The 22,009-nt window shown below is 39.7% G+C and overlaps 1 protein-coding gene across 3 annotated transcripts in view; it reads left to right on the forward strand.

Annotated features, from left to right (window-relative positions):
* Positions 1-22,009, forward strand: part of vps8 (VPS8 subunit of CORVET complex) — a 554,976-nt gene that overhangs the window by 145,794 nt on the left and 387,173 nt on the right. For all 3 annotated transcript variants that reach the window (XM_072578743.1, XM_072578745.1, XM_072578746.1), the window contains 4 exons: positions 4,794-4,836; positions 6,144-6,216; positions 10,077-10,196; positions 20,090-20,161. In XM_072578743.1, coding sequence (XP_072434844.1) covers positions 4,794-4,836; positions 6,144-6,216; positions 10,077-10,196; positions 20,090-20,161 — 308 coding nt within the window. The remainder of the gene's footprint in view (positions 1-4,793; positions 4,837-6,143; positions 6,217-10,076; positions 10,197-20,089; positions 20,162-22,009) is intronic.

A 22,009-nucleotide genomic window follows, 5' to 3' on the forward strand; every position in this document is an offset into this window, starting at 1 on the left:
CTGGTAAGGATATGCTGCTTCTTGATTCTCCTTGTCCAGATATTTTCACATATTTGTTGAAGGTACAGAGTGGCTGGTTCACACTTGTAAAGTCTGTGTTAGTAGTTAAGACCCACAGATTACAATCACCATTAAGGGAAAACAAAACTGACTATTTTCAGGCCTTTTTACATGTAGAGCAAAGATGTTCCTCCTCAAACAAAGATGTTTGATAGTTTCTGCCAAAACATTCACACCCAGTTCTGTTGAGCTATCCGGGAGAGATTGACAGGCAGTGGTTGGTAGGCAGAAGGTCTTATTCATTGATGAGTGGTCACTAGTCCACAGACCATTCAGCTGCTTAGTCCTGCCAGAGCTCCAATCGTATACATCCCATTACTGCAGAAAAAACAGCTATGTAAATCAAACTAAAATTGATTGTCAGACGACTGGCTGAAAATACAGAAAAATAAAAATGCAGTGGGCTTTACCACTGTAATGGATTTGATAAACCCTAATGACAACTACTTGTCCATTTGTTTGACATTTTGCTGCTGCAGTATTCTCCTACAGCTAATCAGTCAATAAGCGTCTCCCAGCTTCTACATTTCAGGCCCTACGTGATCCCTGAGCAGTCTCACTCGGTTTACCTGGTAAAGAACATCATTATTTTGAAATTCATCTCAAGGAATTACACTTGCATTCCCTCAGTGGTACTCTTTTAATTCGTAATTAAGATGATCATGTGTTTCAAATTTGCAAATCTACAATGCTAAATTGATTTGATAAGTATGTTTATTTCTAATTTATGAACACAATGCAGGTTCCCCTAAACCCTCACCTTGTTCCTTTTTAACTACTTTCTACTAAAATGTCATCCAGCATACATTAAGCCTATATAGTGCTGCCAACATTAAGTTATGTACATTTTTGACCCATGGTTTTACATCTGCCAGTATGCATTTCTTAACTTATTAATTTGCAATTTCAATATTAAAAGAAACAAAGTAGGTGCACCAGTTAATGTGGAATGCACAGATTTTTCTTGTTGCTGTTTGTTATTCCATTTCTGAAAATTTTACTTTGACCATCAGTGGCTCTAAAAAAAGGCTTAGCAGTAAATCATTGAATAATTCAGCACAGAAGGTGGCCTCTGGTTCATGGAATTTTAGATTAGATTGCTTACAGTGTGGAAACAGGTCCTTTGGCCCAACAAGTCCACACCGACCCTCCGAAGAGCAACACACCCAGACCCATTCCCCTATGTTTACCTCTTCACCTAACACTACAGGCAATTTAGCACGGCCAATTCACCTGACCTGCACATCTTTGGACTGTGGGAGGAAACCGGAGCATCCGGAGGAAACCCACGCAGACACGGGGAGAATGTGCAAACTCCACACAGACAGTTGCCCGAGACGGGATTTGAACCCAGGTCTCTGGCACTGTGAGGCAGCAGTGCTAACCACTGTGCCACCGTGCCGCCCACTGGGTTGTTTAAACAGCAATCTATTTAGATTTTGGTCGCTTTTATTTTTCACATTTATTTATTTGTTGGATTTCTATTTCATGGTTAGCATAGAATTTGTATGCACCCCTGCAATCAGACACCATATTATAAATCCTGATATTGTCCAGCAAACTGGAGGATCTCCCCCTACTGTTTGAAATAATCTTAGCAGGACTTATACACTTAATGATAAGGTCCTGCAGTGTGTTGCTGAAGAAAGAGACCTTGGAGTGCAGATTCATAGTTCATCGAAAGTGGAGTCACAGGTAGACAGGATAGTGAAGAAGGTGTTTGGTATGCTTCCCTTTATTGGTCAGAGTATTGAGTACAGGAGTTGGGAGGTCATGTTGCAGCTATACAGGACATTGGTGAGGCCACTGTTGAAATTTTGGTCTCCTTTCTATTGGAAGGACGTTGTGAAATTTGAAAGGGTTCAGAAAAGATTTACAAGGATGTTGCTAGGGTTGGAGGATTTGAGCTATAGGGGCTGGACAGGCTGGGGCTGTTTTCCCTGGAGCTTTGGAGGCTGCAGAGTGACCTTTTATAGAGGTTTACAAAATCTATGAGGGGCTTAGATAGGGTAAATAGACAGTCTTTTCCTGGGATGGGACAGTCCCGAACTACAGCGCATGGATTTAGGATGAGAGGGGAAAGATATAAATGAGACCTAAGGGGCAACTTTATCACGCAGAGGGTGGTGCATATATGAAATGAGCTGCCAGAGGAAATGGTGGAGGCTAGTATAATTGCAGCATTTTAAAGGCATCTGGATGGGTATGTGAATAGGAAGGGTTTAGAAGGATATGGGCCAATTGCTGGCACATGGGACCAGATTAGATTAGGATATCTGGTCAGCATGGACGAGTTGGTCTGTTTCCATGCTGTACATCTCTATGGCTATGATTCTATACACTCTAGAAGCATTCGTGCTTACCTGAGGAGGTTCATCATTCTATCAGAAAGATGCCAGTGGATCATGATGTATCCTGAAATCTAAACTTTTCACTGAATTTGGTTGAGTATCATATTTGCTTTATAAAAAGATGAATCCAACAGTGTTATTTGCAAAACTGATATTACTGGACACTTTCACAATGCAATTGATCTCTGATGTAATGCACTTTGAATTGCAAATGCTCAGGTTTTGCAGTAATCCCCTTGCTGAAGTGTTATTCCTTTTGAGCTATACTGTCACTTCAGCCTTTGAACAGTTTCGAGCGACTGAACCTAGTACTATTTTTGTTTAATTGTGCTTTCCCATTATTTTCCTGTTCATCAATCACCATAAATGACAGAGGTCAGATAAATCTCCTGAGCCTGGTGTTATGAACCAGGCCAGACCAGGCCCCCCCCCCCCCCCCCACCCCCCACCCAAGACATTTCAAGGAGGTAGCCCAGACCCTAACTTTTCCAGTTGCTTTAAGCAGGTCGAAATTTATGTTCCATGAGTGATGCAGCTGGCCAAACTACTCCATGTTAAACAAAACAGATTTGTTTATACACAAACAAAACAGAACAGAATATAGAATAACATAACATCTGAAAACCCAATTGATTCTATTGCAACTTAATGATGCTGTTCCAAATACTAGCAACATCCCCATAAACACCCCTTTGCCAAAAATGGTAAATTCATGCACAGGTTCTTACAGCAGAGGTGTGGTTGTGTGTGTGTGTGTGTGTGTGTGTGTGTGTGTGTGTGTGTGTGTGTGTGTGTGTGTGTGTGAGAGAGAGAGAGAGAGAGAGAGAGAGAGAGGTCAGCATCAAAGACCCTATTTCTTTGGGTCCAGCTGGTTCTCTGGGTTCCCGGCTAAAGTTGGAGCAGCAGCTGCAAACAAAACACATCATCTGTAAACACAGGTGAAGTGCCGGAGAATTGGAGAGTTGGTAATGTCCCCCTGTTTAAGAAGCGTAGTAAGGATATTCCAGATAGCTACAGATCAGTGTGCCTGATGTCAGTGGTGGGAAAGTTGCTGGAGAAGATATTGAGGGATAGGATCTATTTACATTTGGAAGAGAACGGGCAACATGGTTTTGTGTGGGAGAGATCGTGCCGTACCAACTTAATAGAGTTCTTTGAGGAAGTGACCAAGTTAATAGATGAAGGAAAGGCTGTAGATGTCATATATATGGACTTTAGTAAGGCATTTGATAAGGTTCCCCATGGTAAACTAATGGAGAAAGTGAAGTCACGTGGTGTGCAGGGTGTTCTAGCTAGGTGGATAAAGAACTGGTTGAACAACAGGAGGCAGACAGTAATAGTTGAAGAGAGTTTCTTGAAATGGAGAAAGGTGACCGGTGGTGTTCCACAGGAATCAGTGCTGGGGCCACTGTTCTTTGTGATATACATAAATAATCTGGAAGAGGGCACTGTTGGTCTGATCATTAAGTTTGCAGATGACACAAAGTTTGGTGGAGTAACAGATAGCATAGAGGAATGTCAAAGATTGAGGTCTACAAAATCATGAAGGGTATAGACAGGGTGGATAGAGATCAGTTTTTTCCCAGAATGAGGGATTCAATAATGAGAGCTCACACATTCAAGGTGAGAGGAGAAAAGCTTAAGGGGAATGTATGCAGAAAGTACTTTACACAGAGGGTGGTGGGTGCCTGGAATGCGTTGCCAGCAGACATAGTAGAGGCTGGCATGATAGATTCATTTAAGGTGCATCTGGACAGATGCATAAATAGGTAGGGACCAGAGGGATGCAGATCCTAAGGAATTGAGCAATAGGTTTAGACAATGGATTTGGACCGGCTCAGGCTTGGAGGGCCAAAGGGCCTGTTCCTGGGCTGTAAATTTTCTTTTGTTCTTTGTTCTAAAACAAACCAGCGAAATGCTGAACTGAGAGAACTGGCCACTCCCCTTTCATTGTACAAATGTTTTTAAAAACTCGAAAGCCTTTTTCCTGAGGCAGTATCTGTTAGCTTTAACTAAATTGGCCCTCAACCCCATACAAATTAGACACATCGGAACCTTTGCATTTACGACTCCTCTCAAAAAAACCAAGGACAGAATAACTTTGTCATAGGAGCAACATCGCCACACCTGGTATGCTTGATCTTTGTTTTGCACTACCTGCTGCAACATAGAGTTACATGTTACGGTGAGTGGGAGATGATTGGTAAACAATACATGCTTCCTGACTGGTGGACCATGTTCCATTTGGTTAAGTATAAAGCCTTTCCTAATATTCTGTCACTAAATTCAATACACCAAAACATTAGAGTTGACAGAATCTAGAATTGGAATGGATTAATGTTTTATGAATGAAGTAATCCTATCATGTTTTGATGTTTACAGATGAACAAGTTGTCATGGGTAATAAAATACTGGTATACATAAGGTAAGCTTTGTTTTATACATTTGGCTATATGAATAAGATGACTTAGTTTCTAAATGTTTTAGCTAACTGAGCATCATTTCATCCAACAATATTCTTTGTCCAGATGTTGAAAAGCAAAGGTTCCTTGCATCTTCCCAGAATTAGTGTTTGCTATGATTTCAATACAGTATGATTACTTTTATTAACTGTGGACTGGAGAGTAGGGTCAAAATCTCAAGCAAGGAAAGAATTTATAACAAACATGAAGTTTTATTGATTTTCTTTATTCCCTGTACTGATGTACTATGACTAATAATCTTAATGTAGTAAAATAAGCATGATATTATATTCTGAACCTTTGGAAATTCTCAGACTTTGCTATTTGCAATCATGAATTCGAATCCAATTTATAATAATCTTTGAAGTTGTGTTCTTTTATTCATGGAAACGTTGAATCATTGGCTTCCATAATCTTCCTCAGGTGCCACACAGAATTCAATCAGTTAAAGTGTTTTGTTAATTAAAGCTGAGTAACATGTTCAAAGTTGAATCGCAAAGAATGTATTCAGATATTTATTTAGATTCGGTGTTCTGAGTATCTCAGCTTCTTCAAACAGCTATTGAGGTGAAATATTTGGGAATACAATGACAAGGCTCTGCGTGGCTGCTTTCCACTCTCTACTCACCACTCTAAATCTACTCCCAACAGACTGTCAGCTAAATTTTCATTTCTCCCTACTCGAGCATTGGTAAATAGAAGTACGCAAGAAAATGAAACGAAAATGTTTTTAATGCTGCTATGATTTCTCTCTTGCTTATGGTGGGATTAATTTCCATTTTCATGGAAATGCAGCACATCTTAGTCATAGAATCCCTACAGTGTGGAAGCAGGCCAGTTGGCACATCGAGTCCATACTGACCCTCCAAAGAGCACCCCACCTAGACCAACCCCTTATGCTATCTCTGTAGTCCTGCATTTCTCATGGCTAATCCACCTAACCTACACATCCCCGGACACTATGGGCTATGCTGTATTGCCCAATCAACCTAAACCTGCATGTCTTTGGACTATGGGAGGAAACCGGACTATCTGGAGGAAACCAATGCAGACACAAAGTAGAAAGTGACTTTAATGATAGACTTCAAAGAGCCAGTTGTATTTTATTGATTTTTATTAGTAGATCATGGCTGCTGACTTTTTAACTCAATTGATGTTTCATTAATGATAATAAATTTGTACTATTTTGGTGCTAGCTTTTCGTTTTGAAAACCAGTTTCAGTGTTTCCTAAACAGCTCTAGAATAATTGATGTTGTTTGCCATTTGCAGCTGCTGCCTTGCTGGACGTGCTTACCCGCTCGGTAATGTTCCAGAAGATCTTGTCCCATTAGTGAAGCATCAGGTGAGTAAATTTCAGCAAGAAGTCATTATATTAGCAAGGTTATCCTGCACTCTAGATTCTGTGCAAAGGCTTCGTGTGATTTAGACTTCTTACTTTTATCTCTGCAATTTGGAAGGCTGGTAAGCTGCTACTCCCTGACTTTGGCTGATGCTTGAGTTTCTAGCTTCAGAGAGTGCACTTTTCATCTTCTATTATCTTACACCTGAGGAGATGCTTTCCCTGCATGCAATATCGCTGTATAATGATACAGCTCAGAGTGGGTATTCAGATTTGATAGAGGTACTTTTGCTCTGTCTGGTATTGTATACTAACACATATGGACTGTGTACAATTGGATTGACCTCACTGGATTGTGTTGGGTCATGTATTGCAATAAATTATTGGTCTTCCAGATAAACACTTCTAACGCACTGGGTATCCAAGGTTACATTTCAAATATGAGCTGCTGCGATAGCATTTTGTGAATATGCAAATTATGTTGATGCCATTGAGGCACCAGGATGTCAAGCAGCACGTGACAGCAGATTGCCATTAGTATTGATGGTTGTTGCTGTGAGTATAGGAGAATAGGGGTAGCCCTATTTAATGAGTGGCTGGCTGAATTTCTTATGAAAGAAACTTGATGAAAGGAGAAGCAGCTACCTTGCTAAAGATGGCACTGCAGGATGTGTAATAAAATAAGTTTATTTTCTATGAGCAGCCTTCCCCTGTATCCCAGTATTCCTCAGCCTTCCCATTATTTTCAGGCAAAATGGAGGTGACCTCCAAGTGTAGATTTCACCTTACTGCTCCCTGTTATCGGTCCCCTCTCCTCTGTTCCGGTGCAGAAACGTTTCTCAGCAGTCTCCCTGTTGGCTCGTGTCCCCCTCACCCCCAGGGTCTAATCCTCCACCTCACACACACACACACCACCCCCCCCCCCCCATCCCTTTTCAGTGGCTCATGCATCGATGCTGACATCAAAATGCATGGAATGTGGTTCTGTCATTGTCGTATACAAAGATTACTTCCTGCAGTCTGTCTGTCACGTGATTGGCTCAACCTGTGCATCCACGCATGGTGACTATATCACATTATGGAAAATCATTCCTCCATTATTGAACTCTCCTGTAACGTGTATGCATAATCTATTCTTGCCTTCAAGAAAAAATGAATTTACTGATGGTTCGTGCTTGTGTGTGTCATCTGTCTGGGCTAGAAATGTAATATTGTCAGCAAATATAGATCTACTGGCTGCACCTGTTGCTAGGATTGTAAGGGAATGACCTCAAAGTGGACATTGGCTACTGGCTCCAAGAGGAGAAAAATACAGCTATTCCACAAAAGTGAAAAGTGACTTCCCCCACAATATCCACCAGAAACACATGGTTTCACTGGTTGGTGAGTTGCATGCTTTCCTCTTGTTTTCGAAGGTATGTCTCTCTTATATTTTGAAACATGCATTGGCATAATTTGTCACGATGAATTATTAAGTGACCTCTCAGAACTATATTAATAAGTTTAGCGTTGAACAATTCCATCTGTGTTTGTGGTTTTGGAGAAATCTATCAATAACTGAAGAGGTTCTGAGATCCCAGAGTTCTTTATTAATTATGGAAGTGATTATTTTACATGGAATCATAGAATAGCATGGTACAGAAAGATCCTAATATGTCCATTGTGTCTCAGCCAGCTGTTTATATTTAAAGGAAACCAGATTCATGCTCGACATTTGGTAGTAATAGTTTATGCTGCCATGGCTGTCAAACTATCAGATTGTTGTGATTTTGTGAATCTTGTTGCAATGTAGTCACTGTGCAAACAACATCTTTTGCAGTGTGCTTTCTGGAGAAGCTATTGTTCTCAGACATTAAGGTAATCAGGAGATAACAATTCCTTAACAATTTCACTACATAGGTTGGTCGACTGCAAAGATTGTGATTTATGATGTTGCTTTCACAGAGCTGATCAGTATTCTTTGCAAAGATATAGGTCCTCCTGTTTTGGAATAGGGAGTTGGAGTGTCAAGAGTAGCCACATAAAGGGACTGCAAGTTGAATCAGTGGCCTTGACTTTGCAGTTCTGCACTGGACACATGCACAAGCAGTGAATACACGTATTGGAATTAATATACTGAGTCATCTGATTCCAGACTTCCAACTCTCAGTACTTTATGGATGTGGCAGTGATAATAATAGAAGCTTACCTTTGTGCAGAGGAGATGAATGGGTGTGTGAACAGGCATATCTCAAACATCATAAAGATTTGCCTCAGCCTGTTCAAAAAGGATATAGTGTGGAGAAATGAAATGTTGGAAAACTGGCCTCAAGAAAGGAATTGATTTGCTGACTGCAAATCTTGCATAGACTTCCAGAGTCAGCTTCTTAGAAAAGCTTCAAAATATGATTTGTAAGCATGAGACTAGAAGCTCTTTTATCTTGTGGCATGTTTGTAAGGCGAATGTTCAATATTGTATGCAGCCTACGTTACACAACAATTATATTTTCACCTTTTAAGGTTCTTCTGTTGATATCGATGTATACTACAGCTACGATTGGTCTTGTCTACGATTTGACATTTTTTGGCAATAGTGTGATTGTATTATTATTTTACTCACTGTGGAAGAGCTTTTTAAATTCACCTGCTCTGTGTGCACATATTGTTTTCTTCGTTATGCTATTGATATTTTCATGTCTCTTTCATCCTTGAGAATTTAACTCTGCTGTTTCTCATGCCCCACTTGACCATATTTTTTTTGAAGCTTCTCCCAGAATTACAGTGATGACTAGTTGTAAGATCCTGCTTAAAAGCTTCATGCCGTGCCTATTCTAGTTTGGCCAGTTGCTTCAAAAGCCTATGATTTTTAATAAAATCCATTCTGATAAAAGACTCGTTAACTAGCCTATGTTTAAAATTAATTGCAATAAGATTTGAAGAAAAAGAAATCCTGATTTGTTTCTCCTTTTTCCCTTGTTTCATGTGCTTAGTTCATGTCACATTCCAAATGAGTGTCTATTTCAGGATAATGGATGAAACCAGCTCGCTGATATAAAAAGAACACCCATAGCTCAATCCTGGAAAGCCAGTCGTTGAAGGATGGCACTTGAGCCAATCTTTTCACAATTCCACAAGCATTTACTGAGCCGAACATTAAACCTCCCAACTCAACCACACCACAGTGTAAAATAAGTATGTGTGTTCATATTATGAGATCCTGATTAATGCCCTCCTACTCCATATAATTAATTAAACTTGAGATATGATTAACATCTCAATTAGGTGCCAGATTCTTGAGCTGGGTTTTGTTCCTGCATAACAATTAGAGCCCTTTGTCATACTTTGGGATTAGAGTGTCCTGGCAGGCAGTACGTGCAGTCTTTTTCCTTTGGTTACGCATGCAGACAGTTGAATGAATTACTGGACAAGAAAGGTATGTTTCTGACAACAAGCTAAAGTAATTCATTCTAACCTCAGGTTACACTATCAAATAACAACCAATTAATTTGGTGCTTTTTTGACAATATTTCATAGCAGTTGTACATTTCTCATCCAAGGTGATTTATGGTCACCCCATTTCATCCACCACTGGATCCACACTTTATGGCAGGCAGGAAGAATAGCTTTTTTTTGGTGCTGTATTGTAAAGATTTACTATATACTTAACATTGCAGCCAGAGTGCATCTCCAGCAGCAATTAGCTTGGGTTTTATGCTGGATGTACTCCTGTGCCATTTTTGAATGGGCATCTTGTATTCTGAAAACTTTCCTTGAAAATAAAACATTTTATACGTAGCATTTGAATAAAGGTACACCTAAATTATGCTAGTTCACACCTATTTGATTCACATGTTTTCTCCTGTGTGTTTCTGGGCTGGATTCAGGTCTTTGAATTTCTGATTCGCTTGCACTCCACTGAAGTAGCTTCTGATGAAGAGTTGTATCCTCAGATTCGAACACTGCTTCACTTTGACACTCGAGAATTCCTCAATGTATTGGCACTGGTAAGAGATTTTTATTTTCATTGACCTTATAAATAGTTCAAATGGAACTATGACTATTTCTTCACTAATGTTGCATGTGCACATAAGAGTGAGAAAACTAAATTAAGTTTCCTTAATCAAATAGAGATGCTGCTTTATGGAGTCTTTTATCACAAGAATAGATATAGCGAAGGTAAAGAAGATTAGATTAGATTCCCTACAGTCTGGAAACAGGCATTTCAGCCCAACAAGCCCACACCGACCCTCTGAAGAGTAACTCACCTAGACCCATTTCTAAATGACTGATGCACCTAACACTATGGGCAATTTAACATGGCCAATTCACCTAACCTGTGCATCTTTGCGTTGTGGGAAGAAACCGGAGCACCCAGAGGAAACCCACACTGACGTGGGGAGAATGTGCAAACTCCACACAGACAGTCACCTGAGGTGGGAATCGAAGCTGAGTTACTGGCTCTGTGAGGCAGCAGTGCTAATCACTGAGCCACTGTGCCAGTGCCAGATAGGCTGGTTTGTTTTCTTCCCCCACAACTTTGGCCTTTCCTCTGATTCTTAATGGCTTAAAAGCTTAGAACCATAGAAAAGTTGCAGAACAGAAAGAGGTACCCTGTCTGTGTAGCTTGTGAGACAAACTTTCATTTATATAAACTTTTAATATGATTTATTTTAAGTTTGTGGTTTGAAATTTGAGTTAGTGATGTTTGAGATATATTTAGGTCTCTAGTTATCAATTAACTTGTAAGGAAATCTATAGCCCTGATGATTTCTTTTAAATAGATTATGACGGTTTTGTCAACTTTAATTTTTTTTTTGTTTAGGACTTTACAACAAAACAAGATAGGCAAGTGTCTAGATAATACAAGATCTCCTAGAAATTTCTGAACAGGTGTTTTTTTTTAATCTGAGGGGAAACACACATTGCTTAAGTGAGAATGAAACTTTATCCATTTACTTGTTTTTGACACAGTTCCCTGAATTCCTTGGTGCTATCTGAGGATCTTTGATGAATTTCTGCAGTGTATCTTGTAAATAGTACACACTGCTGCTACTGAGCATTGGTGGTAGAGAGAGTGGATACTAATCAATGTGCCAATTAAGCGGGCTGCTTTGTCCCATGTGGAGTCAGGTTTCTTGAGTGTTGTTGGAGCTACAGTCATCTAGCCAATATTGGGAGCATTTCATCACACTCCTGACTGTGCCTTATAGATAGTAAACCGGCTTTGGGGAGTCAGGACATGAGTTACTTGCCACAGTATTTCTATCCTCTGACCTGTTTTTGTAACCACTGTGATTGTGTGGTGAGTCCAGTTGAGCTTCAGATCAATGGTAACCCCAAGGCTGTTAATAGTGGGGGATTCAGTGATGGTAATACTATTGAATGTCACAGGATGTTGATTAGGTTGTCTCTTAGTGGAGCTAGTCATTGGCTGGCATTTGTGTGGTGTGAACATTTCTTGCCACTTGTCAGCCCAAGCCTAGGTATTGTCCAGAACTTGTTGCATTTGAACATGGACTGCTTCAATATCTGAGGAGTCGTGAATGGCACTCAACACTTCTGACCTTCTGATGGAGGGATGGATTATTAATGAAGCAGCTGAAGATGGTTGGACCTAGGACATTACCCTGAGGAACTCTTGCAGAGATGTCCTGGAGTTGAGATGACTGACCTCCAACAACTATGTTAAAAACCACACAACAATCATAACCACCTTTCTATGTGTCAGGTGTGATACCAACCAGCAGAGCATTTGCCCATGACTTCCAATGATTCCAGTTTTGCTAGGGTTCTTTGATGCCACACTCAGTTGAATGAGGCCTTGATATCAAGGGCTGTCACCCCCACCTCACCTTTGGAATTCAGCTCTTTTGTCCATGTTTGAACCAAGGCTATAATAAGATGAGGAGCTTGGTGGCCCTGGCAGAACCCATATTGGGCATCACTGAACAAGTTGTTGCTGAGCAGGTGTTGCTTGATAGCACTGTTAATGAAACCTTCCATCACTTTACTGATGATCAAGAGTAGACTGGGGCCTGTAACCGGCCGGATTTGATTTCTCCTGCTCTTAATGTACAGGACACACCTGGGCAATTTTTTTACTATGTTAGTAGATGCCAGTGTTGTATCTGTGCTGGACCAGTTTGGTTTCAGTTACATTCTAGGCGTATAATTCTTCAGTACTTTGCTGTACAAAGCTCTGATATGGCCACACTTGGAGTATGGTGTACAGTTCTGGTCACTGCATTATAAGGAGGATATGGAAGCTTTGGAAAGGGTGCAGAGGAGATTTGCTAGGATGTTGCCTGGTATGGAAGGAATGTCTTACGAGGAAAGGCTGAGGGCCTTGAGGCAGTTCTCGTTAGAGAGAAGAAGGTTGAGCGGTGACTTAATAGAGACATACAAGATAATCAGAGGGTTAGATAGGGTGGACAGGGAGAGCCTTTTTCCAACTATGGGAACGGCAAACACGAGGGGACACAACTTTAAAATGAGAAGTGATCGGTATAAGACAGATGTTAGAGGTAGTTTCTTTACTCAGAGTAGTAAGAGTATGGAATGCTTTGCCTGCAACGTAGTAGATTCGCCAAGTTTAAGTGCATTTAAGTCGTCATTGGACAGGCATATGGACGTACATGGAATAGTGTAGGTGGGACGGATTTCAGATTAGTATGACAGGTCGGCGCAACATCGAGGGCTGAAGGGCCTGTACTGCGCTGTAATGTTCTATGTTCTATATTGCCGGAATGTTGTCAGAGCCTTTTGCAGTGTCCAATGTCTTCAACCATTTCTTGATATCATGTGGAGTAAATTGAATTGGCTGAAGACTAATATCTGTGACATTGGGGACCACTGGAGGAGGCCAAGATGGATCAACCACTCTGCCCTTCAGGCCGAAGATTGCTGCAAATGTTTCAACCTGATCTTTTCAGATGTCACAAGTTGTCAGGATCCCATTCCCCTACCACTTGAGTCAAAATCAACCCCAATAACATTGGGGTTGAGGATGTCTGTCCCCTTCCTGTTCAGATGTAACCTGTTCAAGTATTCCACTATCTCCAGAAATGGTCCTTTTTGCCTAGGGAAGCTGGAGTGCTCCCTTCTGCACTGTCTCTCTCCACATACATCTGCTCACTGCTACTTTTGTATTTACTGATGTGTATTAGTGGTAATAGTCCTGAGATTACTGTCACTGAAATCCTACTTTTCACTTTCCGACTTGACTCTCTAAAGTTTGCTCGCAGGACTTCATTTCTCTTTTTTTTTTTCCCTATGTCATTGGTCTCAACATGGGTGATGACCTCTGGTTGTTCTTCTTCCCAATAAAAACGTCCTGGACTTTTATTCGTGAAACCCTTGAATGTGGCACCTGCAACGGAGCACACTTCCCTGGTTTCACGTCTGTGACCACTGAAGTACCTGTTTACTTCCCTCACTAATGAATCCCTGAGCAATATTGCCCTTCCTCATTTCCTCCTCTGCAGCCCTTAAATTCCTGAAACTCTCAGTGCTGTACCTTTTCCAACTGAGAATACAAAACTGTGCAAAGTATTCCAAGTGTACTCTCAGCAAGGCAATGTTCAATTGTTCATTCACGTCACTCATCTTGTGTTTCATTCTCCTTTCAATAAAATGAAAATTCATTTTTCTTGATTTATGAATTTTAAACAACAGTTTTGAATGCTTCAACTTCATTGCAATTCATTATTTATTTCATTACTGAATGTTTTTGTTGAAATTCTTCCCTTCACAGTTGCTAATTGCATGATTTTATGCACAAACTGAATTATGAAGTTATTCATAGCCTTCTTTTGAATAGAAAGCAGAGATTAATTTCACTTCATGAGTAGTCAGTGCTGTTCTGTTGACTAAATGCCAAAGAGCTTACTAATTGTACCAATGTAATTATGCCTAAGTACATATTGTTGTGTAGGGATGTTAATGTGACAGAATGCTAATTTAGAAAAATGGTGCAGGTGAATTGAGATATTACAAGAAGCAGAAAACGGTTTAAACTTACCTCATGCCCCATTGCTTTATGAAATGTTCAAACTTGAAATTATGCACTGTGATTGAAGAAGTGCAAGAAATGATTGTTTCCCAATAAATACTTCTTAAAACATCATCAAAGCTATCAATCGACTTGGGAACATTGTCAAGCATCCAAACATATTATCAATTGACTGCTGATGTCTGCATTGACAACCGCAGCTGAGAATAAGCTATTAAATTGATGACTTGATGTGCTTAGGGATGTCCTTTAGATTGTGATGAAGTGTTTTTTTTAAACCAATCTTTGTTCTATCTTAGATATTCTTAATTGTTGACAGTTATTCCTATAAGCATACTGCACTTAGGCATTTATGTATACTTTATAATATTAAAGTTCATGATTGTATAACCTACAAAATACTTGTTGAGGAGGTGTTGTCTAACTATCTGATTCCCCTATATTTTAACTGAATATTGTGAGAGTCATCTTAACTTTATTGATTTGTGTAAAATGGCCACTATTTTAAAAAAAAACAATCACTCATGGGATGTGGGCATTACTGGCTTGGACAGCATTTATTGCCTGCCCCTAGATACTCACGAGAGGATCATGTTGAGCTACCTCCTTGAATCTAAGCAGTGCACGTGTTGTAGGCAGACCCACAATGCCATTGTGGTAGGACTTTGTGATTTTGACCCAAGGGCAGGTTTTCAGGTTGGTAACTTGTGGGTTTCGACAGGATCAGTGCTAGGCTCGTAAATTTTTACAATGACTTAGAGGAAGGAAGTGAATGTGCTGCAGCCAAATTTGCAGTCGACACAAAAATAGGTGGAAAGGCAGGTTGTGAGAGGGATGCGAGCAGTTTGCAGGGGGACATTTATAGTTTATGTAAGTGGGCAAAAAGTTGGCAATTGGAGTATAATGTGGGAAAATGCAAAGTTTTTCATTTTGGAAGGGAGATCAAAAGAACAGAATATCATTATAAATGGAGAAAAACTACATAAAGCTGCAACACAAAAGGCTTTGAGTCATAGTCATAGTCATAGAGACGTACAGCATGGAAACAGACCTTTTGGTCCAACCCGTCCATGCCAACCAGATATCCCAACCCAATCTAGTCCCACCTGCTATTTGGAAGTACTTGTGAATGAAACACAGAAAGCTCGCCCACAGGTGCAGCAGATAGTCAAGAAGGCTAATGAAATGTTGGACCTTACTTCAAGTGGTTTGGAATATTATAGTAGGGAAGTCTTCCTATAACTGTACAAGGTGTTGTTGAGACTACATCTGGAGTACTGTGAGCAATTTTCATCCCGTTATTGAAAGAAAGATATCATTTTATTGGCGGCAGTTCAGAGAAAGTTCACTAGCATGATGCTTGGTATAGAGGGATTGCCTTACCAGCAACAATTAAACAGATTGGGACTGGATTCACTGGAGTTTCGAAGAATGAAAGGTGATCCCATTAAAACATAGAGGATTCTTGAAGGGGTAGACAGAGTAAATCCTGAGAAGGTGGTCCCCCTTCTGGACCTGAAAGCATAGTCTCAAAATACAGAAGAACCAATTTAAGACTGAGGAGGAATTTCTTTTGAGAGTTGAGTCTTTGGAACCCCTACCACAGAGAGCTATATTTTTGTGTGTTTTGTGGCTGAGATAGATAGATTTGTGATCAGTGGGTGTATGGCAGGTTATGGGGAAAGAGCAGGAAAGTGGATCAGCTATAATCCTCTTGAGTGACAGAGCAAGTTCAGTGGCTGAATGGTCTATTTCTGTTCCTGTTTATTACTGTCTTATGGACACTAAAGGAATGACGATATATGTCCACGTCAGTAGTAAATGATGTGGAGGGATACTTGAAGGTAGTGGTGTTCCACAATATCTGCTCCCTTTGTCCTTCTGTATGGAAGTGATTGTTGGTTTGGAAGGTACTATCTAAGGAGCTTTGGTGAATCTTTGCAGTACATCGCATAGATGGTCCAGGACATACTCCTGCTAGTGAGCAAAGTTGTTTGAAGGTAGTGGCATTTGTGGATGTGGTGTTCTGGATGGTGTCAATCTTGTTATGTATTTTTGGAGCTACATTCATCCAGGCAATGTGGAATATTCTATCACCTTCTTGACGTGTGCCGTGTAGGTGATGGGCAGGCTTTGGAAAGCCAAGAGACTAATTAATTGCTGCAGTATTCCTATCCTTTCAAGTATTATTGTAGCCACTATGTATGTACATAGCTTGGTCAGTTTGGTTCCTGGGAACCCTTAGGATATTGATGGTTGGAGATTCTGTGATGGTACCACCATTGGATATCATAACGAAATAGTCATGGCTAGTCTTATTGTAAGTCCAACTTGTACCTTCTATTGGCTTCTTAATTTTTTTTTGCCATGCGCTGATATACTTCCGGAATTGGCCAGGCCAGTAAATTTGTGGGATGAGGCCAGATATGAATTGTTAAGCTACATTTCTTTTAGACAACCTGGATAGTTTTCTGTGTATCCACTGAGCTTTTTACCTGAATGAGATTAAAAGTCAACAGTGGACATGAAGAGCAGCCTTGATCTTATTCACCTTGTTCAATTTTATTCATCTTGTTTGAAACAATATCTTTTTAACCTGAAACAAAAACTGAAATTGCTGGAAAAGCTCAGCAGGTCTGACAGTATCCTCGGAGAGAAAGCAGAGTTAACGTTTCAGGTTGAGTGACCGTTTCTCAGAAGGTGATCATGTTTAGAGTGCTTAGAGGATTTATTTTTAAATACCAAGTCTTTAATTAAGAGAAACAACTTGTCAAACTTACAGAGCATGAAACTTTTATGTTCAACAGTGTCATTTATTGACATACTGAAATATATTTAACAGTTGTTTTGCTGGCAGGGGAATTAATGTGTGATTTTCCTTCAGTTCCTCTAATTTTACATCTGGCTCCAGTACAGTCAGCTGAACTATGGCTTTCTGGAATTTTAAATTGAAGTGAGTTTTCACTAAAGCCACTTCATATTATATTCTCCGCATTGTTATGCGCTGATGTACAAGTCAATACCTCTAGATCAGACCATTCTACAAACAAGCTTTAGCCATTTGAACTGATTCATGAAAGCTCTTCGACTGGACTTATTTTCTTCATGAATTGACACTAATGAGCAAAAATTGAAGCTTTTGTTGTTGTAAAATCTTTATCTTACTGGAGGCATAACCAAAAAGGACTATATTAAAGCAGTCTAGGTTGTTTTATTTGCGTGATTTGCAGTGACTCAACAGGTGAAAATCCTCTTTAAAAATGATCCAGTTTCAGATAAAATCTAATTTTTAACAAAGGCTTAAGGTGGAACCAAACCAGAAGAAAAACTAAGGACATTTTGGAGCAATTTCTCCAATGTGTTGAAAGAAGAAACGCAAGCTGTCATAAACCATAGATTACAGAAAGTTTGCTGTGCTGGATTAAATAACAGCCTGAACAAAAATCTATTAGAGAAACATGATACTTAAGTGATCTTCAGGTGATCTTAATTAGACTGTGACTGCAGATTGGTTTGCTAGCACAAGCAATTGCATGTTACTCATGTACCAATTAGCACAAATATGCATTCAGGATTTGGATTTTTTGAAATGCATACTTAAGAGGCTGTGAGGAAAGGTGCAGGTGATTCAAATTATTGATAATAATGCACACTTGGTGGTCAGGGGGCTGTTGGTGAAGTGACATTGTCACTTCCTTTAGATCAAGAGTTCCACGTTCAAGTCCCACCTGGTTCAGCAATGTGACAGGTAGGACTATCGAATTATGGAAACAGGCCATTCAGCCCCATAAGTCAACACCATCCCGTAACCCTGCATTTTCCATGGCTCATCCACCTAGCCTGCACATCCATGAACACTGTCGGCAATTCAGTCTGGCCAATTCACCTAACCTGTGTACAGCTTTGGTGCTGTGGAAGGAAACCAGAACACCCGCAGGAAACTCACACAGACATGGGAAGAATGTACAAATTCCAGTCGCCCGAGGGTGGAATCGAATGTGGGTCCCTGGCACTGTGAGACAGCAGTGCTAACTACTGAGCCACTGCACCGCCCTGTAATGACGTCTTTGATCAAGTTGATTAGGAAATAGTGCACACTTTGGGGCCCTATGGGTATCATGTTAGTTTAAAGCCAAGCATGTACGGTATTCTAGGACAGATTAGTTGTTTTCAAATGTTATTTGGAAGCCGATGGATATTATTTTCATCTTTCCCCCCCCCCCCCAAATATCTGAGCAGCCGTAATTTGATTTGATCAGATTTTGAAAGCTGACATTAGCAGTCTAATGATTTATAGTGTTACTTGTTATGGATGATGATAGAACATAAGAATTAGAGTGGAAGTTCAACTGTTAGAGTTCAACTGTTCACGCCTGCACCACCATCTGTGAGATCACAGCTGATATTTTACTTCAACATTTTCCTGCAAATTTTGGACATTCCTTGACATTTTTAATGTGTAGAAATCTCATTGATTTCAGCCCTGAACATGGGGAAAATACAGAGCCTCTATAGCCTTCTAGGCCTGAGAATTCCAATGAAAAAAAAATCCATCAATCTCAGGATTAAATGGCCCTCCATTTATTCAGAGATTGTTTCCCAACCTGAAAGAGCTTTGCTCTTGCAGATAACCTGTTGATTCCTGTAAGATTTTTTTGTTTGAATGAGATGACAATTCATTCTTCCAAACATCAGAAAATATGGCCTAGCCCTTCCTTCACAGGACAATCCCTTCATCCCAGGGATTAGTTCAGTGAGCTGCCATTGCATTTCCTCTACAACAAATATACCTTTCTATGATTAAGTAGACCAAGTCATACACAGTATTCCAGGTGTGTTCTCACAAAGCTTTTGTATAATTACAATAAAACATTCTTACTCATATACTCAAATCCCCTTGTAATAAAAGCCAACATACCACTTGCTGACTTAATTCTTTACTGCACCTTTTCAGTGACTCGTGATCAAGGACACACAAGTTCCTTTGAAGTTTAACATTCCTAACTTCTCACTATTTACAAAGTAGTCTGTAGTTCTTCCTACCAAGTTGTGGAAGTGCCAATGTTGGGTTGGGTTGGACAAAGTTTAAAATCACATGAAACCAGGTTATAGTCCAACAGGTTTAATGAAAGTACAAGCTTTCAGAGCACTGCTCTGGTAGCTGCCTGATGAAGGAGCAGTGCTCTGAAAGCTTGTACTTTCAAATAAACCTGTTGGACTATAACCTGGTGTTGTGCGATTTTTAACTTTTCCTACCAAAGTGGATAATTTCACATTTCTCCATATCGTATTCCATCTGACAAATTTTTGCTGATATGCTTAGCCTGTCCAAATCTCATTTACGCAACTTTGCACCCTCTTCACAATAGTCACTTCCACGCAGTTTTGTGTCTTCTGCATTCCTAACTTGGGAATATTACATTTCATTTGCACACCCAAATAATTGATTTAGATTATCAATAATTGGCCACAAGCATTCAGCAGTTGTGGAGATGTTTGCTTTCCTCCCACTGTCGAAAGATGTGCAGGTTAGGTGGATTGACCATGGTACATTGCCCGTAGTGTTAGGTGGATTGGTCAGGGGTAAATATAGGGGAATGGGTCTAGGTGGGTTGCTCTTCGGAGGGTCACTGTGGACTTGTTGGGCCAAAGGGCTTGTTTCCAAAGTGCAGGGAATCTAATCTAATTTAATCTAATCATAATTGGACCATTTTTCTTTAAACTACAGCAGATTAAGGTATTATGAGAAAGCTTTCAAGTGGAATAGTCATGATAAAAAGGTATTACTTTTCCCTGGCTTCTCAACTTAAACCTGAATTAGTTGAGTCTTTTCTGTGTGACAGATTACTTCAAGTCAATTTCAATGATGTGTCTTGTTTTAAATAGACGTTTGAAGACTTCAGAAATGATAAACAAGCAGTAGAACATCAGCAGAGGATTGTGGATATCTTGCTCACAGTAAGAATTTGACTGAAATTACTTCACGGCTTCCTTAATAGTTTGGTTCTTTATTAAACCGCTCTAACGTAAATTATCACTTCTTCGTTATTGTGTTTTTGTGCAGTAACATTCATTGCTCTTGTAAATAGCAGAAATTTCAGCAAATTATTTTACTCAGAAAAAACCAAAACCGAAGGATGACTGTGCCACACTCCATCAGTTCCCTGCTGCCTATCAAATTCTTTAATTTGCCTGTTTTTCAGCTGTAACTAAAATTTTCAGTTTGTATAATGAGGATAAACATTTTTTATTTGGAAATAATAAGATTAAATATAATTTATTTTTTTCCATCTTCCAGCTTTTCTTTGAAATTTTATTTGAAATATGAATATTTTTTAAACTACTCTCATTTGCAATTGTTGACTTTCCATATGCCATGAGCATGCAATTCTCTGGCAGTAACTTTAGAAGTCCCTCGTGTTGCATTAGGATAATTAATCATAGTTATTGCAGCATGGAAGGGATCCATTCAGCCCACTGGGTTGATGCCAACTCTCTGTAAAGCATTCAGTCAGTTCCATTTCCCTACTGTATACCTGTAGTCATGCAGTTTTATTTCTCACTGGTATCCATCCAATTTCCTTTTGAAATCATTCATCCTGTCTGCTTTGTCCACCCTTGGAGGCAGACTTTGAATTAAGTACTATGCAGGGCATAAAAATTATTTTCCCCCTCATTCCCCCTGCATGTTTTTGTACAGAATCTTAAATTTCTGATCCCCTAGATAATACTCCCTCTGATTTTCTTACTCGCTGCATGGGGTTGTAAGACTAATGTACAGCAGTGACATTCAGAACTAGACATTAATGCTGAGATCTGTGTGGAACCTTGGAGTGGCTGTGTGTGTGGGAGGCCAGGCAGCTTAGGGAGAACATTGTTCCTACACCTGTACTGTCAACTAATAGGAACAGCATTAGTTTCTATATGTTATCTAAATCTGTTGTACACTTTTGGGATTTTGAGATATCAAACTCTTTCACTTAAAGTATCTAAGTTCCAAATTTTTAACTTCCAGCAACAGGGTCCTCAGGTGTGCTTGACCTAACAAAATATCCCTAATAATATTTGAGTTGAGCAGAATTTTTAAAACAAAATTTTGTGAATATTTAGTACAAATACATAGTGAAAACAGAATGAAAATTTCCAAATATTAAACAAAGAACTGTGGATGTTGGAGATCTGCAACAAAACAGAAATTGCTGGAGAAACTCAGCAGGTCTGGCAGCATCTGTGGGGAGAGGGTAGAGTTAACATTCTAAATCTTGTGACTATTAATCAGAACTTTCTCCCCAGACATGTGATGGCGCAGGTGATGCTTTTCTTCTGTCTGATGTACTGTTATGTTGAACAGTCTCTTAGAAGAATTGGACCACAGCAGCCTTGGCAAAACTGTAGAAAAATGTTGACTGTCTGACTCTTATTTCTAATGCCAAAAGCTTATTGGGAAATTACTCAAGTTAACTCTTTCCATTTAAGGTCAGGGTCATATGGTGGCATTCTATCTCTGTAAATATAATCACGTAGGCTAAACAAACATACATCTCTTATTTCTTAGTTCCTGGGAGTCAGATTCCACATCCTAACCGAGAAGTGGTACAAACTACATTGCATCCTTTTATCAATAGTGCCAGCAACCATAAACGATTCACTAAAGCAAATAAGAATAAATTTTTCCAGCAGAACATCAGAATATACTTTTAAAATGTATGTTTTTGTTCAAGTCAGGGAGCAAACTAAACTTTACTTAAAATCCATAAGACTTGTACAAAGTTAGCTGTTGTATTCAGTACCATTTGTTAAATTCGG

The sequence above is a fragment of the Chiloscyllium punctatum genome, chromosome 10, assembly GCF_047496795.1.
Source record: "Chiloscyllium punctatum isolate Juve2018m chromosome 10, sChiPun1.3, whole genome shotgun sequence".
Lineage (NCBI taxonomy): Eukaryota > Metazoa > Chordata > Chondrichthyes > Orectolobiformes > Hemiscylliidae > Chiloscyllium > Chiloscyllium punctatum.